The sequence below is a fragment of the Pundamilia nyererei genome, unplaced genomic scaffold, assembly GCF_000239375.1.
Source record: "Pundamilia nyererei isolate P.nyererei 1_Seehausen unplaced genomic scaffold, PunNye1.0 scaffold00058, whole genome shotgun sequence".
NCBI lineage: Eukaryota > Metazoa > Chordata > Actinopteri > Cichliformes > Cichlidae > Pundamilia > Pundamilia nyererei.
In genome coordinates this window covers 1,765,524-1,780,918 of record NW_005187459.1, presented here as the reverse complement: position 1 = coordinate 1,780,918, position 15,395 = coordinate 1,765,524, and the positions used below count along the sequence as shown (strand labels likewise).

The 15,395-nt window shown below is 41.2% G+C and overlaps 1 protein-coding gene across 7 annotated transcripts in view; it reads right to left on the bottom strand.

Annotated features, from left to right (window-relative positions):
* nhsl1b (NHS-like 1b) overlaps positions 1–15,395 on the bottom strand; it is a 98,972-nt gene that overhangs the window by 37,579 nt on the left and 45,998 nt on the right. Inside the window, exon 1 of one of the 7 annotated variants that reach the window (XM_005734431.1) lies at positions 9,901–10,185. The exons of 5 other annotated variants lie outside the window; for them this stretch is intronic. In XM_005734431.1, coding sequence (XP_005734488.1) covers positions 9,901–9,916 — 16 coding nt within the window. In that variant the 5' untranslated portion in view covers positions 9,917–10,185. Of the gene's footprint in view, positions 1–3,043; positions 3,333–9,900; positions 10,186–15,395 lie in introns of those variants that run through there. One more of the 7 variants, XM_005734428.1, reaches the window with a different exon arrangement.

Here is a 15,395-nt window from a genome sequence, read left to right as displayed (position 1 = left end):
CACTTGTGTTTTGTCACAAAATACAAAAAAATCCCAGAATCAAACAAGACCACATTGAGGCGTAAGAGTAAAGTAGTGATTCCTACTCAAGAGTACAAGAAATCCAGAAGGTGCTTTTAAACCATCTTCTTTTAATAAGATTTATTATAAATCCCAATTTGTTTGTTATTCAAGTATATTTAGTTCATTTCATTACCTACAAGCCTGGAAAAAACTACCAGTAGGATTAATAGTGGATAGACTAAGTAGTGACCTAAAGGTATAAATAAAAAGTTTTAAGTGAGGTGCTAGAAGTACCTAACACTACAGGTTAACATTAGGGTGAGCAAAATAATGGTATTAAACAGGTGATAGTGACACATAATTAATGGATAGGTGAAATCTGATGAGCTTTCCTGTTCCCTTAATGATAAGTTTTTGACAACTCAGTGTATTTCAATAAACATGTGGTTTGACAACCATGTGAACAGTTTACTGTTTTTTCCACGGGTAGCTGTATAGGCAGAGACAACCACCATCAGGAAGTTTGTTCTACAAGCTGGCCTGAAACATGACAGAAGCTGCTTATTTTAGGGAAAAAAGCTTAAAGGGTTACTCTTAGCAGGCTTTCAAGGGGTCGAGAGTTAAAGAGAGATTAATGGTTGAAGCAGGAAGATAATAGTAATGAGCATTTGAAACACTTAAACATGTAGATTTTTAGAAATTGCAAGCTGAGAGTCGTCTTCACACCCAGGAGTTTTTGAGGTTCAGTTAAAGTTTAGGAACTAATTAGGTGCATTTTGGGTAGTTTTAGAAAATTGGGGGAGAATAATGACAAGAAGAGAAACACTCTTTTGCTTTTGTCTTTTGGTTCACTGAGCACAGAGAGCAGTGAAGGTGGGGGGTGGGCTGTTTCTCATCTCAACTCCTTGATGTTTTGATTCAGATGTGTCTCCAAACTCACGGGTTTCATCTTCGTCTAAAAGATGGGAAATGCGTGTGAACGTACCACATAAAGGAAGACGAGGATGAACCCAACCCTCCAGTTCCCACTGCCAAAAAGATATTTAACCTAACTGATTCTCAGCAGAGCTTCCCCTATAAACGCAGTCAATCCATTTCATTTGGCCTCATTCAGTTACTCTACAAGCATGGTTTCCCTCAGGTGCTCTTCCCTCGGGAGCCATTGGCAGTGACTGGTCGATAGTTGAATCTGACTTCCCACCAAGGGATTATGGGGCATCCGGTTGAACACCTGCTCCACTTCTGAACTGATAAAAATTAAAAAATAAATAAAGGGAGGGTTGGAGGAGAAGCCTTATAAAACATATGCAGGGAAAAAATGCTGGAATCACCCTTTGATTGCCATATACACAAAAAACTTTATATTTATAAAAAGAACTGGAGAATCATGTGTTAACAAAGGAAACAATAAAAAAAATATCACAGAACAACAACACAGAACACAGGGACAAAGACACAAACACACACACAAAAGGCATATTAGCCAAGTTCCAATTTGTGAGTAAGAGGGTTATCCGTTCAGCCGTGCATAAACACAGACGGGCAGGCTGATTCAACCTACAGAGCACGGACAATACTGTACCGACGGCAGCAACATCTTGAGCTGTCACGGCGTGTTAGTCAAAGCAGGCGTGAGGAAGGGCCACAGTCCTGTGGAAGCATATTGTTATGCACACATATTGGAATAAATGGTTTAGTTTTAGCTGTGCATACATGGAGAAAAACTTTAAAAGAGTAATTGGAAGACCAGTGGATGGACAGAAAGACTCAAAATGGGCCAATAAAAACAATAAAAGTTATCAAAGTTGGATTCTCAGGAAGTCTCTGCCTTGCCTACTTCCCTAATGGCCTCTTCTGTTTTATATTAAATAAGCTTATGCTTCTTCCTGCTCCTTTTTGAACATGAACTTTATTTGGAGTTGTGGTTGCTCGTTTTCCTTTTGTTTTGCTTTGTTCATTTGTCTCTTTTAATTCTATTTTGTTGTACTTTTTCAACATGTTCAAAATAAAGATTCAATCAATCAATCAATATTCATAGATCCATTAGATGCCACTGAGCTGCAGTTTAGGAAATGTGGACACAGGTCAGTCTTTTTGTTATCTTTTAACACTCTTTCCTGCCGCCCTGATGGCTCCTTTATGTAGTTCTGAGGTGAAAGTGGGTCACCTTCATAACCCCGTCCGTTTCACTTCCATCACCCCCTCATACTGTCAGCTCTCTTACATTTCCCTGAAGGCCTAGCCCATCACCTCCAGCTGCTAGCTATTGTGTCTTGTTCCCAGGGGTGGCCACCCAGAGGAGCATCTTCAGTTATGTCTGTCCCAAATGACAGTGAAGCATAGTCTAGATGCAACCATGCACATGGGACCAAATGATCCATGCAAATATATGTGTGAATGAGTAAGTACAGGCTCAAGGTTAGTAGGAAAGTCTTAAAGTATGCACACAAGCAACTAGAGATAACTCAAAGCATTTTACTTCCTGGAGAACCTGTCTCATACATGAAAGGTCAAAGGTCTTTTAGGTCACAAACACAGAGAGATGCACATGCAAAACCAGATGGCACAGATCTCTCTGATACAGCAGGATGGAAATACCCTAACAAGACGCGACAAAGCCTGGCTTTGTGGAAAAAGCTTCTATTGCATCTGCTGTGACCCTGGCACTGTTATATACAGCGTATCATTATCTCCTAAAAACACTTCAGGTGACTTAAACTCTGAAGCAGGAGCCTGTTCTGCAGCCAAGTCAAACACCACAATCATTACAGTAGCAAAACAGCATTGTAGTGCCAACAGCAACTACTACCTGGACACTGTAATCACAGTGGATTTCAATTTAAGACTCATATCATCTTGGAAATACACCCAAATATCTTTTAGATAATTAAAAATATCTATTTAGTATTTGTTTAGAAACTACAAAATGAACAGCTTTCTAGTACAAACCAACAGTCATTTGTTGTTTTTGTTTTTTCTTTTCTCTAAAAAAACAAAACAAAACAAAACAAAAAAACTGCAGACTCTCTTTAATCTGTACCTTTGCCATCAGAGGAGGGATGCTTTTTCCCTGGCGAGCCCTTAGCCACAGATCCAAGCAGCGGTTTTGGTGTCCAGAGCGAGTCCTGTTTCTGGTGGACTTTTGACACAGAGAGCAGACGTTTGTGCAGGCAGCCCTCTGGCCTGGCGGGCCTGGGGCTGGGGACGGCCGAATGCTGGAGGCTGTTCCCCATCTTGCTGGTGGGCTGGAAGGAGCACAGAGTTCGTTTCTGGCCAGGGGAGTCCTCATAGCAGCCCCTGTGCAAGCAGTTGACCACCGGCTCCGAGGAGAGGCAGTGCACGTATGTGATCATCCCCTGCTAAGACCTAAAACCCCCCACCACCTGCCCTCCCCTGCTCTATCCAGGACCCAAACCCCCCCCCAACTACTCCTCCTTCGTCTTACACAACCCTCCTTCTCTGAAGCCTCCACTTGTAGTGTTGGGATGGACGGGTGGAGGGTGTATGTGTGTGGAGCCCCCACCTTCAATTCCAAACTCTCAATAGGCCCCCTCCTCTCTTTCTGGAAAGACAGGATGGACGTTTTTGCATCCCACAAGGGAGCCAGTGCTCCCTCTGTCTCCTCCTACTGTTTTTGTCTTTCCTCTCTTTCTCTCAGGGGATCCTATTGACTTACATTGATTTGCCTGACAAAGAAAGCTGCGCTCCGTGTTCGATTACAAGATTTATCTCCAAAACAAATATTTCACAGAAGCATTGCAGAATAAAACTATTGAAAAACATGACTGTTGGTTGGCTTGAAGAAATGCTGGCAACTTAAAAAAAAACAAAAAACAATTCTGACCCTAAAATAAGACCACAATAACATTTCTAAATAATCCAAAGACGCAAAAACTAAGGTTTAGAAACTGAAAATGTCTGTGGTTAAATCGTGTTTTCTTCTACAATATATGTCCTTTGCAGAAACCCAGAAGCATCACCACAAATTGTGCAAAACAATCTGCCAATTGTCAAGAAACTATTTGAGGTCCAAAGACTAGAAAAAAAATCAGTCCATCCAAAAGGGTATTCAGCCAAGCTTTCAGCATCGAAGAGCATCCTCCTTCTTTCTTCGATCTACAGGAGATAGAGCATCAGGACTGTCCAGTGGCATCCACACGGTATGTCCTCTGGACTCCTCCTCCTCCCTCCTCTTTCCTCGGCATTTCTGTTCTAATCTGTAAACCCAGATTATCCAGCCTCCAGGCCTCTGATTGTGACAGACACAAACCACAGATGGACACCAGGTTGCAGATAATAAAGTACATCACCTCAACTTCACAAATGTGTGGAAGTTCAGGAAGACCTGACGTGCTGGCATGTCAGTAGGTTAAACTCGGATGACGCAAACTCAGACGTAAGACGCATGCATGTAGGCCACTTAAACTGCTGCCTCAGATTTAGCCCCACATGACTGCCGTTACCAAGCAGATATTCACCTGAAACCATCATAAAGCATGCACACACGAGGAAGGCGACAACTGGTAAATGCAAAAGGATTTAAACTCAAGAGGAAGCTACAGATGACCACAGGTTGGGGGTTTTTAGATAGCGGTGAAAAACAGTTCACTGTAAAGACGGCAGTGACAAGATTAAAAGATAAAAAACAAAGAAACAGATCGCAGATTAATAAACGCGGCGAGCCACTTGCCTGCCAGGTGAGGGTGTGTATAATCTTTAATCTGCTTGGCTGTGAGTGTGAGGTAGGTTAAAATTATTTGAGACGCTCAGATTAATTAACAGGAAGATGGAGTGACACTGAACTGAAGAGTGGGTAATAAACAAGTGTAACAAAAGTGAATGAGAGCTCAAACACAATCTGGGCTAGTAAACTGAATAAAAATGGGGTTAAATGGAAAAGAGTAAGGCAAATAAAAAGGGAGAAATTCATTGATAGCACCAAAGGTAAATGCCTCCCTCTGGTGGTGGCTTACACCTGTGCAGCACAACACATCTAAGCTATAATCATCAAAACTATTAAACCTTTTTTTTTCCAGAAAAAAAACAAACAAACTCTGTGGTTGAAGCCTCTCCCTCTGCGAGAACCTGCTGAACATATTTGTGGTTTGAAGACTTGAATCTCAGAAATTGGATTAGACACCTTTTACTATTTTCACGTTTTTAATAGATAACCTGAAAAATAACGTGCAGACTGATTCATGAGAGTTCTGTCAGTGCACAAATCTTATGCAACTTTGGTGGAACTGTAGCTGTGATCCTGCCAAAGCCACAGCAGATAGCTAGAGGCTAGAACAGCCATTACTGATGGTTATCATTTCCAGCGCATGATGAGGCAGCCAACACGCAAGCTGATTACAAAAACCAAAGCCACTGTGAACACACACACACACACACACACACACAACATAATGAACAAACCACAGAATGCGTGCGCGCAGCCACAAAGCCGCTCGTATAAAACAGTTTGTAGACACACGTAGCCCAATGGGCAAGCCAAAAGATTCTGGCTGCACTTAAACTGCACTTAACGCCGTTGTTGCCCTGAATCCATACATGCATGGACACAGAGTGTTTCACCCGGCCCATTGAGAGAACAACATCAGGGGGTGTGAAGTCATGCAGGCCAACACAAGCAACACAGTGAATGGGACCTTCATCACAACAGGGGATGTTTCAGTTGTGACAAAGAATCATTACAACCCTTTTACAAACAGGTACAGCACATGTATGTGCGTGAGAAGAGATGTTTGCGAATATATGTGTGTAGTTGATGGCTGCATATTGCCTGGCATGCACTGCGGTGAGTGTGTCACATTCCACTGATTATTAGCGTGTGTGTGTGTGTGTGTGTGCGTGTGCATGCGCACCTAGTTAGTGAACAATGTAAAAGTCACACGGGAAGGGTTTGTGTGTAATAATAGATAAATTACACAAGTGTGTATGTACACTAACTTTTGCACATAGATTCTATGTGTGTGTTTGTAGCGGGGGGGGGGGGGGGGTTGGACAAGAGGAAGGCTTTGGGAAGGGGACAATGGTAGCCATGGAGATGCAAAAGGTCTGAATGGAGTGAGAGGAGCACCTGCATGCTGAGTTAGTCTTCTGTCTGGGGAAGTCATCCACTTGCGGGTGAAGTTTGAAAAGACAATGACCGACTCCCTGCGGACAACAAAACACTTCCAGCATTGTCCCAAGAAGAAGAAAAAACAACTTCCCATTAACACTCGCTTGCTAAGAACGTTTTTTTTGCATTACTATTGTCTCAAACTAGAAAAAAGACACAATAAGACCCCGTTACTGAGTCCTACATTTTTCCAAACCTCTAAACTTTGCCCCCAAAAAGCTATTGTTTTGAAAACTCTTTTCAGAAGACAGAAAGCTCACTGGGTTCCTGGCAGATCCCATTCACAGGCCACTGGAACTTAACGCTCTATTGTTTACTTATCAAGCCCAAGATCTCTTCTGCTACGACTTGTTTACAGAGGTCAACATCCCATTGTGAACTTCCTCTCAAACTCCCATGCTCATTTACATATTAAAATGATTGATTTACGACCAAGTCATGTATCGATCACTGACAAAACCTGCAATAAGCCATCTACCCACGAGGCCATTGATCTCCAAGCTACATCTGTTTTCTTTTTAACTAAAAAAATTCTAGCTAAAGTCTAGCAGGCAGCACGAGTGGTCTGACTACATTTTCTTTAAGTGTGACTCAACAAACAGCTAGACGTTGGTTTTAGATAACATTTAAAATCTGACTTTGCATTGTAGCTCTTGACACACGATCCTTTTCTATCTACTTAGATTAAAATGCAGATGGGAACAAGCAGAAATATCTTCATGGTTGCAACATGTTGTCGTTTTTCACATTAGGTTAAGTGCTATGTCACCAAACTGGCTTTAAAAAAGGTAGGTCAGATATCCTAAAGTCTTTCACAAGCCATGTTTTACAAGCCAACTAACCCTCAAGGAATACAGACAAACTGTTGCCTACATGTTAACACCTCTCTCCTGTCTGCCTCTTTTTCCCCTTCACCTGCCACACTGAGTGTGAGAACATCCATCAACACTCCTAACCAGAAGGCCAGGGGACAGGTAGTGGGTCAGCCTCCGGTGAGGAGGTCACAATGTCTCAAGAAACACAGCACTGGTGGAGATGTTACTGGAGGACTGTCCTCTTACAAGTTCAAGCAAGTTCACAAGGTAGGCTGTTTAATGATTCTGGGAAATAAAGGTAGTGGACAAGAATCTGTTACTGAAAACACAAGTGCACATGATACCTTCATGTGTTTCAACATGAAAATAGTAACATACAACTACAGTGCAGGAGCTTAAATAGGTCATTACTCTATTTTTCTGCTAGAGATCATTGTTTGCTGACATGTTTGTAGTTTTTAATGGTGATAATCTACAGTAAAGTGCTTGAATGCCTTTGACATGTGGGGCATGTAGGAAACCTGGAACTCAGTTTACACAGATTCTACACCAAAAAAAAAGATTTTTTAAATTAAATGCCACCTTCCGCTCATCACCCATGCATGTGCCAACAGCTCAAAACCCAGACTGAAAAAAGACCACTTGCAAAATATACTTTATTTTTGAGGCTGAAAAAAATCCTCTGTGGAATTAAGAATAAAGTCATTGCAGTTTAAAAGCTGAATTTTCTGATGACTAACTTCAATGAAGTTTTGGTTAAAAGCTTGAAAGTATCTGAGTAACACTGCAGAGTCATACGGTCTATGATGACGGAATATTTGGTCGTTAAATAAGCATCAGAATATGTCACAACTGCTGCCCATTATAAAAGAAAAACATATGAAGCATCTGTAATGAGTGAACTGCACACAGGAGAGCAAAATAAACCCCAGAAAAGTCAGGATCAAAAAGTAGATATAGCCTGAGATGCCCACAACTAATGCTAGTGCTAATCAAGGCTTACATTCATCAACATGTAACTTTCTATATCCCCAACCCCCGGAAGGCTGCAGGAAACTTCCAATTTAAGTGAGAATGACATTTCCAGCTCAAACTAATCCCTGCTCATGCCACATCTACTGACTGGGGCTCAAGTGCATAAATAACTTATGCAACATACCAAAATGCACACCAAGTCACAGAGCCTAATTCTGGCCCTGCAAATGGCTTGCACTGCAACGCTAAGGTTTACTGCAGGGGTGGTGGTGGTGATTCACCCTGGCCACACAGCACAGCTGGCTGTGGAAGAACATGGGCTGAAATATGTCACATCTGTCTCAGAGCTGGCAACCTCGACTGAGCGAGGGGGGGTTAATATCATAACATTAGTGGACATTCTGTAACTGGCAGCCAATGTAGAGTAATCTACTGGTCGGATCATGGTATTTAATGTAATACTGAGTATTTGGGTCAGTTTGTCATCACTTGTGAAGCTAGAAACCCAAACTGGGAATCGTGCTTGTAGCTGATTAAAGTGAAGCAGCATCTACATGTCAATAACCTGATCCTGGTGTGACAACTTTTAAACACTCAGCAATCTGAACATTAAATATTAATCCTCCTCTTGCTGTACGGTTAGTTACTGCTGACCACAGAAAAACATGAGAAAAACTGCCAATCTCGTGTATAAAAAATGGCTTCATCTAAAAAAGAAAAAAAAAACTGAATTCCTTCTCCGGCTCAACTCCCCCAACATCTGTTTCTCTCCATTTTCCAAGCCGGACTCGAATCTCACAGTGTAACTGACAACATAAATTACTGTATACAGCTGATGAACTGGGAGACTGCCACGTATAGTTGATGTGTTCACTTTATATTACCTCATTTCTGGAAGCCATTAATCTGCAGGCTACAGAAAGAGAACAAACAACCCTGGTTTAACAAGACGGATCATTTCCTCATTTCTGAAATAACAGCTGATTGGATCATTTACCAAGCAAAAACTAAGGGTTTCTTTTTTTTAAATATATATTTAACATCTTAACTTTCTTGCTTTTGACTGGGTATCGTTTGGCACTGCAACCTAAAACTAGGTCAAATGAGACAATAAAATGTTATTCTTCATAATAAAACAGCTCATGTGTTGTCAGCATTAGCTGCATGTGATCCCTGTAACCATGACAGGTGAAATCACCACCATGATGTTCTGGAATATGACTCAAGCAGCAGGACTAAAAGTTACGGAAGGACAGGAACGGGCAGGGAAGCGGGTTTTCCCTCTTTATCAGCAGCATTGTGTTGTCTCCCAAACAGCATTATGTGTCTATTCTTTGTAGCATAGTTTCCATGAGTGTTTAATAACAGAAAACAATGTCAAATGCAGTAAAAGACGAGCGAGTTTCCCCTTTATCTCATTTCAGCTTGTCAGCGAAGTAATAGCCAACACATGGCCCCCAACTCTGCAGGACAGCAGACCAGCAACTGCTGCTCTGCCAGCTGTTACTGTGAACAACGTGCACACTGAATACACACCGATACGTACGGGTGTAAGCAGCTCTACACATCGCTCATCGCCCCTGAAACCCACACCAAAGTTACGAGAATGCAAACAGGATCACAGCCAGCAGCGTGCAGAGACACTCTGCTTAGTCGAGAATAATACGAGTAAAATGAAAGGGAGGGGAATCAAACCGCAGTCAGGAAATAAAGTATGCTTGAATTCAAAGACCCTTAATTAATCAGAGACGGAACGAAAGAACAAAGGAAGAGATGATTAACAGGAGTGTTTCCTTCACTGAAGAAAAAAAAAAGACACAAGGAAGGATATTGTGCAGAGGAGGCTGCTGTGGGAGAGATTACTTTCCAAACAGGGGAGGGATGGAGTTTAACTTTTCTTTGTCTCACAAAAGTCCCGGGGAAAACTCCACACTCACACCGAGTCAGTGCCAGAGCTTTCATGCAATGAGCGGCTACACTCACCTTTCAGACAGAACATGATTCTTCACTTATTTCCCCCAAACAAAACTGCAGTTTCCTCCTTTTTTCTTGCGGCTCACCATTTCCTCATAACCATCCTGCTTGTCCTCGTTTTCTCGTCCTCTCTCCCGGTTTCTCCACACCGCTCGCTCAAGCCGATCAAACGCAGACACACTGATCCTGACACATACACTCCACTCTCCATCTCCCTCCCCTTCTTTCCCCTCTCACACATACATGCACACGCTCCGAGTGGCAGCAAGCCAACTTCTACACTGCAGGAAACTGCCTTGCGACCCCCCCTCACTTTGCTTCCCCTCCCTCTCTCCCTACATCCCTGGATATCTCTCCACCGCACTGACACCCCCCTACCCTCAACCCCACCCCATCTCCCCGCCCATCAGAGCGAGAAGCTCAGCCTCGATCTAAAACTCTTAAATCCACTGTCACCCACAAGCCCCCTGATTGGTCACCTTCACAGATACCCAAGTACACACATATATGTATACATATGTGGCATTTAGTCAAATACATGGTTTTAAAGAATACATTTGTTGCTTGGGAGGAGGCAAAAATAAAAACAATAATATATACACACACACACAAATATGCACAGTGTGAAGCTTTTACTGGATAATGATGGCAGAGAATCTGGGCAGTCAGCAGTTTAGAGTGAGACAGGGGGCCCCGGCTTGAGGCCGATCCATTGTGCGCTGATCAAATATAATCGCTTTAATCCCCACAATTCAACTGCTTGTTATCAGACGCAGTTACAAGCGTGGTGCATCACAAACTCTCCAGGCAGGCCGATCCCAATCGCCCTCAGCGTCGTGCCAGTCGCAGACAGAAATACAGGCTCACTTACAAGGTTTTGGAAATACACATGAAAATACATCTGGTTTATGGGTGTTAAACTGATGTTTTTTTACCACCTTGTTCAGATGTGCAGCGAGAATAGCTTATGGATCTGATTCTGGGCCATTCCTCTATGACTTAAAGTGCTTTGTAAAGCTCACATGAGGTACGCTTTTCACAAAAGGAAGATTAGTTTTAGGTTTGCTGAAATGATAGTAATCAAAGACTTTTACTGTGCTTTCAAATCTAAAAAAAAAAAAGAGGGGAAAGTCATACTCTCTACAAACCCAGTAAATCAATATATGCAGCTAGACAACACAGTGCACATTGACAAGAGTAAAATAAAGAGTCAACATAAAGTTTGGCTTAGTCCAGACTGGATAGCAGAATGCAAAATGGCATTGATAACCAATGATGCGCTGTAATGGCTTTCTCTTCCTCTGCAAAAACACATTTGGTGTGGCAGCCTTTGATCTTAAGTGATCTGTGGTAAGTTATGTAAAACCCAGAACCCTTAGCATTCATTTATATTCCAAAGCCCACACGTACAGTACATAACAATGCGTGATGGCTAAACCCTGTTTGCTATGAATCTGCCCAGGGCTACTGGTGACTACTGAATTTTATCAGAAGAGGAATATAGCCGTCCAAAACAGAATGGCGCTGTGTTAGCTGATCCAAGAGGCAAAACCTGTAATTCAGGAGGTGATCTACCAACCCTCATCTATAGTTAGGGTTATTGTTAGACTTGGAAAGAGTGATAGCTTGGAACACAGACGCTGGTAATTTATACTGTAAAAAACAGTTAGGTTGGTTCAGGCAACTAAAGACCCAGAACTCAATAAAGACATTATTTATCTGTCTGTTAAATGTAAGAAGATGGATGGATGGATGGATGGATGGATGGATGGATGGATGGATGGATAGATAGAAACTAACTGTTAGCTTTTCATTTTACATCAAGAGAAAATACCCAAGTAGACAACCTAGAATTGGTGCACTGTAAGCTGATGCAGTTTTGAATAATATGACAGTGATATTGTATAGGTGTGTGCTCACTTCTGTTGTATACTGTATAAACAGATGTTTAGCAGACACAAAACAGACAAAGGCTTACTTCGTGTCTTTAAGATGTTATGGTTCCACTACATAATTACAGCAACGGTGATTAACCTTGCATATAATTAATGCTGATATTTATAACTATTCCCTACTTACTTGGCAAAGTGTACGCTCTGTGCAGATGTTCCAAAAGAGGATTAAAGTGGCACAATCATAATAAAACTATGACGTCCAAGCGTGATTGTTGCTTGCAGGCTATAACACATCTGTCTCGACCAGATGTGGCCAATTAGAGGCTGACTAGTGTGCAAATGTGTAAGTGTGACCTCGTGTGACGTGGAGCCTCAAGGAAAGCATGATTGACTGAAATGAGAAAGCCACAAAAACGCAGCCTTGGAAGAAAAATGCTTGAATAAACCCATCTAACCAAACAGTAAAATCTCACTTCATCAAACCTTCACCTTAATTGGCCAGAATGGCTTTAACTTTAACCTTCTCCTATAAAACCTTTGGCTTACAAGCAGCATTTTGAGGCCTGCGTAATCACCGCTCTCGCAAAGCTGAAACTGTCAAAGCAGAGATGTGGATTTCCTTCGCTTTTACACACAAACACAGTCTTGTTAAGATTAGTTTCAGAAGTCAGTGCGAGCCAATGGTCGGTATAGCAAATTTTTACAGCGTTCTTGTTTAAATGATCTACAAAAAAAGGAATAAACTTAATTCCAAATATTTACTCAGTCTTCTTTTCTCACGTTTATGAATTATATATTTACTATTGCAATTTTGAAAATTCAGCCCATAACATGCTCTAATTGAATCGTTTCATTAAAGATTATCTTCTTCAAGTATATTTCTGCACATGGACTACATGGCAGCACATAGTGACAACCTCCTTCTGTGGGTGCAGGATGCAAACAGTACATACAGGGAGATTTCAGCTTCTACAATGCAGACCGTCTTCAGATTAAACACCGTTTTAGGACTTGAATCACGTCAAAGGGTTCAGAAACACAGACAGCATCTTATCTAAGAGTCCAGGACATCCTCTGTCACATCCACTGCTGTGCAAGTATGCCATGTTTTAACTGCGGCACACTTTGCATTAGAGATAAGACTAAATAGCAAAGGCAGATAAAAATTAAGCAACTAAGCTTGTTTGTATTTATATATTTAGACACGCGACGAGAAGGAATCTGAAAAAAATCTGACTCTGCCATTTAAAAAAAAAAGAAGAAGAAGAAGTGATTAGTAGCAAAACACAAAGATAGAAAATGAATAAAAAAAGAACACATGTAAGGATAAACATGAACATATTGGCTCTAAAATGACAGAAAAAGATTATTTCTGTTCGTGTTACGTCATTATAACTCACGCATTTGTCGTGAAGAGGTCTTTTTTTTTTTTTTTTTTTTTTACCTCGCCACTGGGACAATATCAGTTCATCCTATCAAACTAAACCCCGAGACCACTATCCCCTCACAAGCTGCTAAAACCATGTTCAGCAACGTAATCACTTGTTTTTCCTCTGCTTGCCCTTTTTTCACCAGTGAATCAGGCCTTTTGTGGATTAGAGGCCACAACACAGAGGTAATAGAATACCGTACATACAATATGATTCAAAAGGGTGGGTGAAAAAAAAAAAACAGAGATTAAGGGATTGGTGGGGGGGTGACTTAATTTGAGCTAAAGCTGAACTCTTGTGTGTACCGGGATTAGGAGCATTTCAGCACACAATAAGACTGATCTGGGGTCAGCTGGCAAAGAGATACAAAGGAGGATCAGAGAGGAAGAAAAAGTTCGGACTTACCTGTGGATCATCACCGACAGCAGCACATAGGAGAAAAGAAAAAATGATTAGAAGCAGTTTAGAAGTGTATAACACTTGTTATAGATATGCTTTTTTTAATGAATGCTTCGCGTGTTTCTATGTACAGCACTGGTGTGTTTAGCCCTGGGCTGTGGGCCACATCACCAGATTTCTGTGTCTGTCTTTTAATGAGGCCTTCCTGGTTTATACATCTCCTCTCCCTACAGCAAATTATCATCTGCTAATCTGGATTTACACAACGACTACACGGTAATGATGAGTGTGCCTGTATAAAACCCTCCAAAAAAGAAAAAAAGAAAAAAAAAAGTCAGTTATGCAAGAGTTTGGTCTGTGAAGCCTCTCAAAAATTTCACCAAGCATCCCACAAAGAGAAATGTGTCCTCAAATACCCTTTTCTTAAAGCCTGCCTTAATAAACACATCTTCAATAATGTGGAGCCTAATTCTGGTTCTGCCACAGCTGTGGCGTGCCAAGGTATGGTTAATATTTAGGTCACTGTGCTCCTGCCCCAAATATGTGACACAGTGACACACTGTAGATACCAAAAACTACATCACACGTAAAACTCTGCTGAAGACTAATCCCCAAATCTCCAAACTACCATGTTAACACGGTGCAGGCACACTTGCCAAAGGAAAACATCTGGATAAACAAGAAGACATTGAGTGCACCTTCATCTGGTGGCTTGATGATCTATAAATAACAACCAATAAGGAGTACAGTTAACAACTGAGACCTAGATTCCACTGTCTGATGGGGTCCCACCAGCTGCAGGTTGGTTCCTTATTTGAAATGTTGCCTTTTATGCTTTTCTATGACAGTAAATTAAATATCTAAATTTTGCGATGCTTCTCTGACATGGGTGCTTCCAAGTGCCCCTTATCAAAAAGCAAAAAAACCAACAAAAAAACCCAAGACAAATGGTGGTAAAACAGCTCACACACAGAATAGGAAAGCTCCTGGAAAACATTTAACTATCCCTTTATAAAGTTTAATTGGCATTGTGATATTTTGTGACGTTTTGGAGATCAGGGGTCAGACTGATTTTGCAGTTGCTCCAAATCCACAGTTTGTTTTTTGCAAGATGGTTTGTTGGAACTTAAAATGACACTGTCTGGTACGGAGCTAATAAATCAAACAATGACATTATATGGAGAAAAAAACCCAGTTAGATAATAAATACAGCGGTCGTATGCAGCCTAGAATTGGGACACAGCATAAGCCGTTGGATCCTTACTGGATCCTTCAGCACAGGTCAGGTGCCAGCTACAGGAGGAAATTTATTGAATGAACTGATTGTTTTTGTTTTACTTTTATTCCCTTAGAATTCTTGGTAATGATATATTTATTTACATTTGTTTAAATTAATTTGATATACAAAAGAACTGGGACCCTATCACCTGTATTTCAATTCCTAAAACAGGAAGGAATAGCTGTTACAAAATATAGCTATATGTTACACTTGCTCAAAGTTTTTTTAAGAATCTTAATAAAGTTAATAAATGTCAAATTGAGCCACACCAGGAGCACTTTTGCCATTTTCTGCCTTGTTTTTGTTTTGTTTTTTTACTGAAACCTGCAGGTTTTTGGTAACATGCTTTTTGGGCCACATTTCCTCTCATTTAGTGGGTGTGTTGGAGGTTTTAACCAATCAGCAGTGATCTGTATATAACCCATAACTATAAAGGCATTGCAGACAATGAATAGGCTGGGTGTCTGACGAGTCACCATTTCGGTCTGGAAAAAATAAATA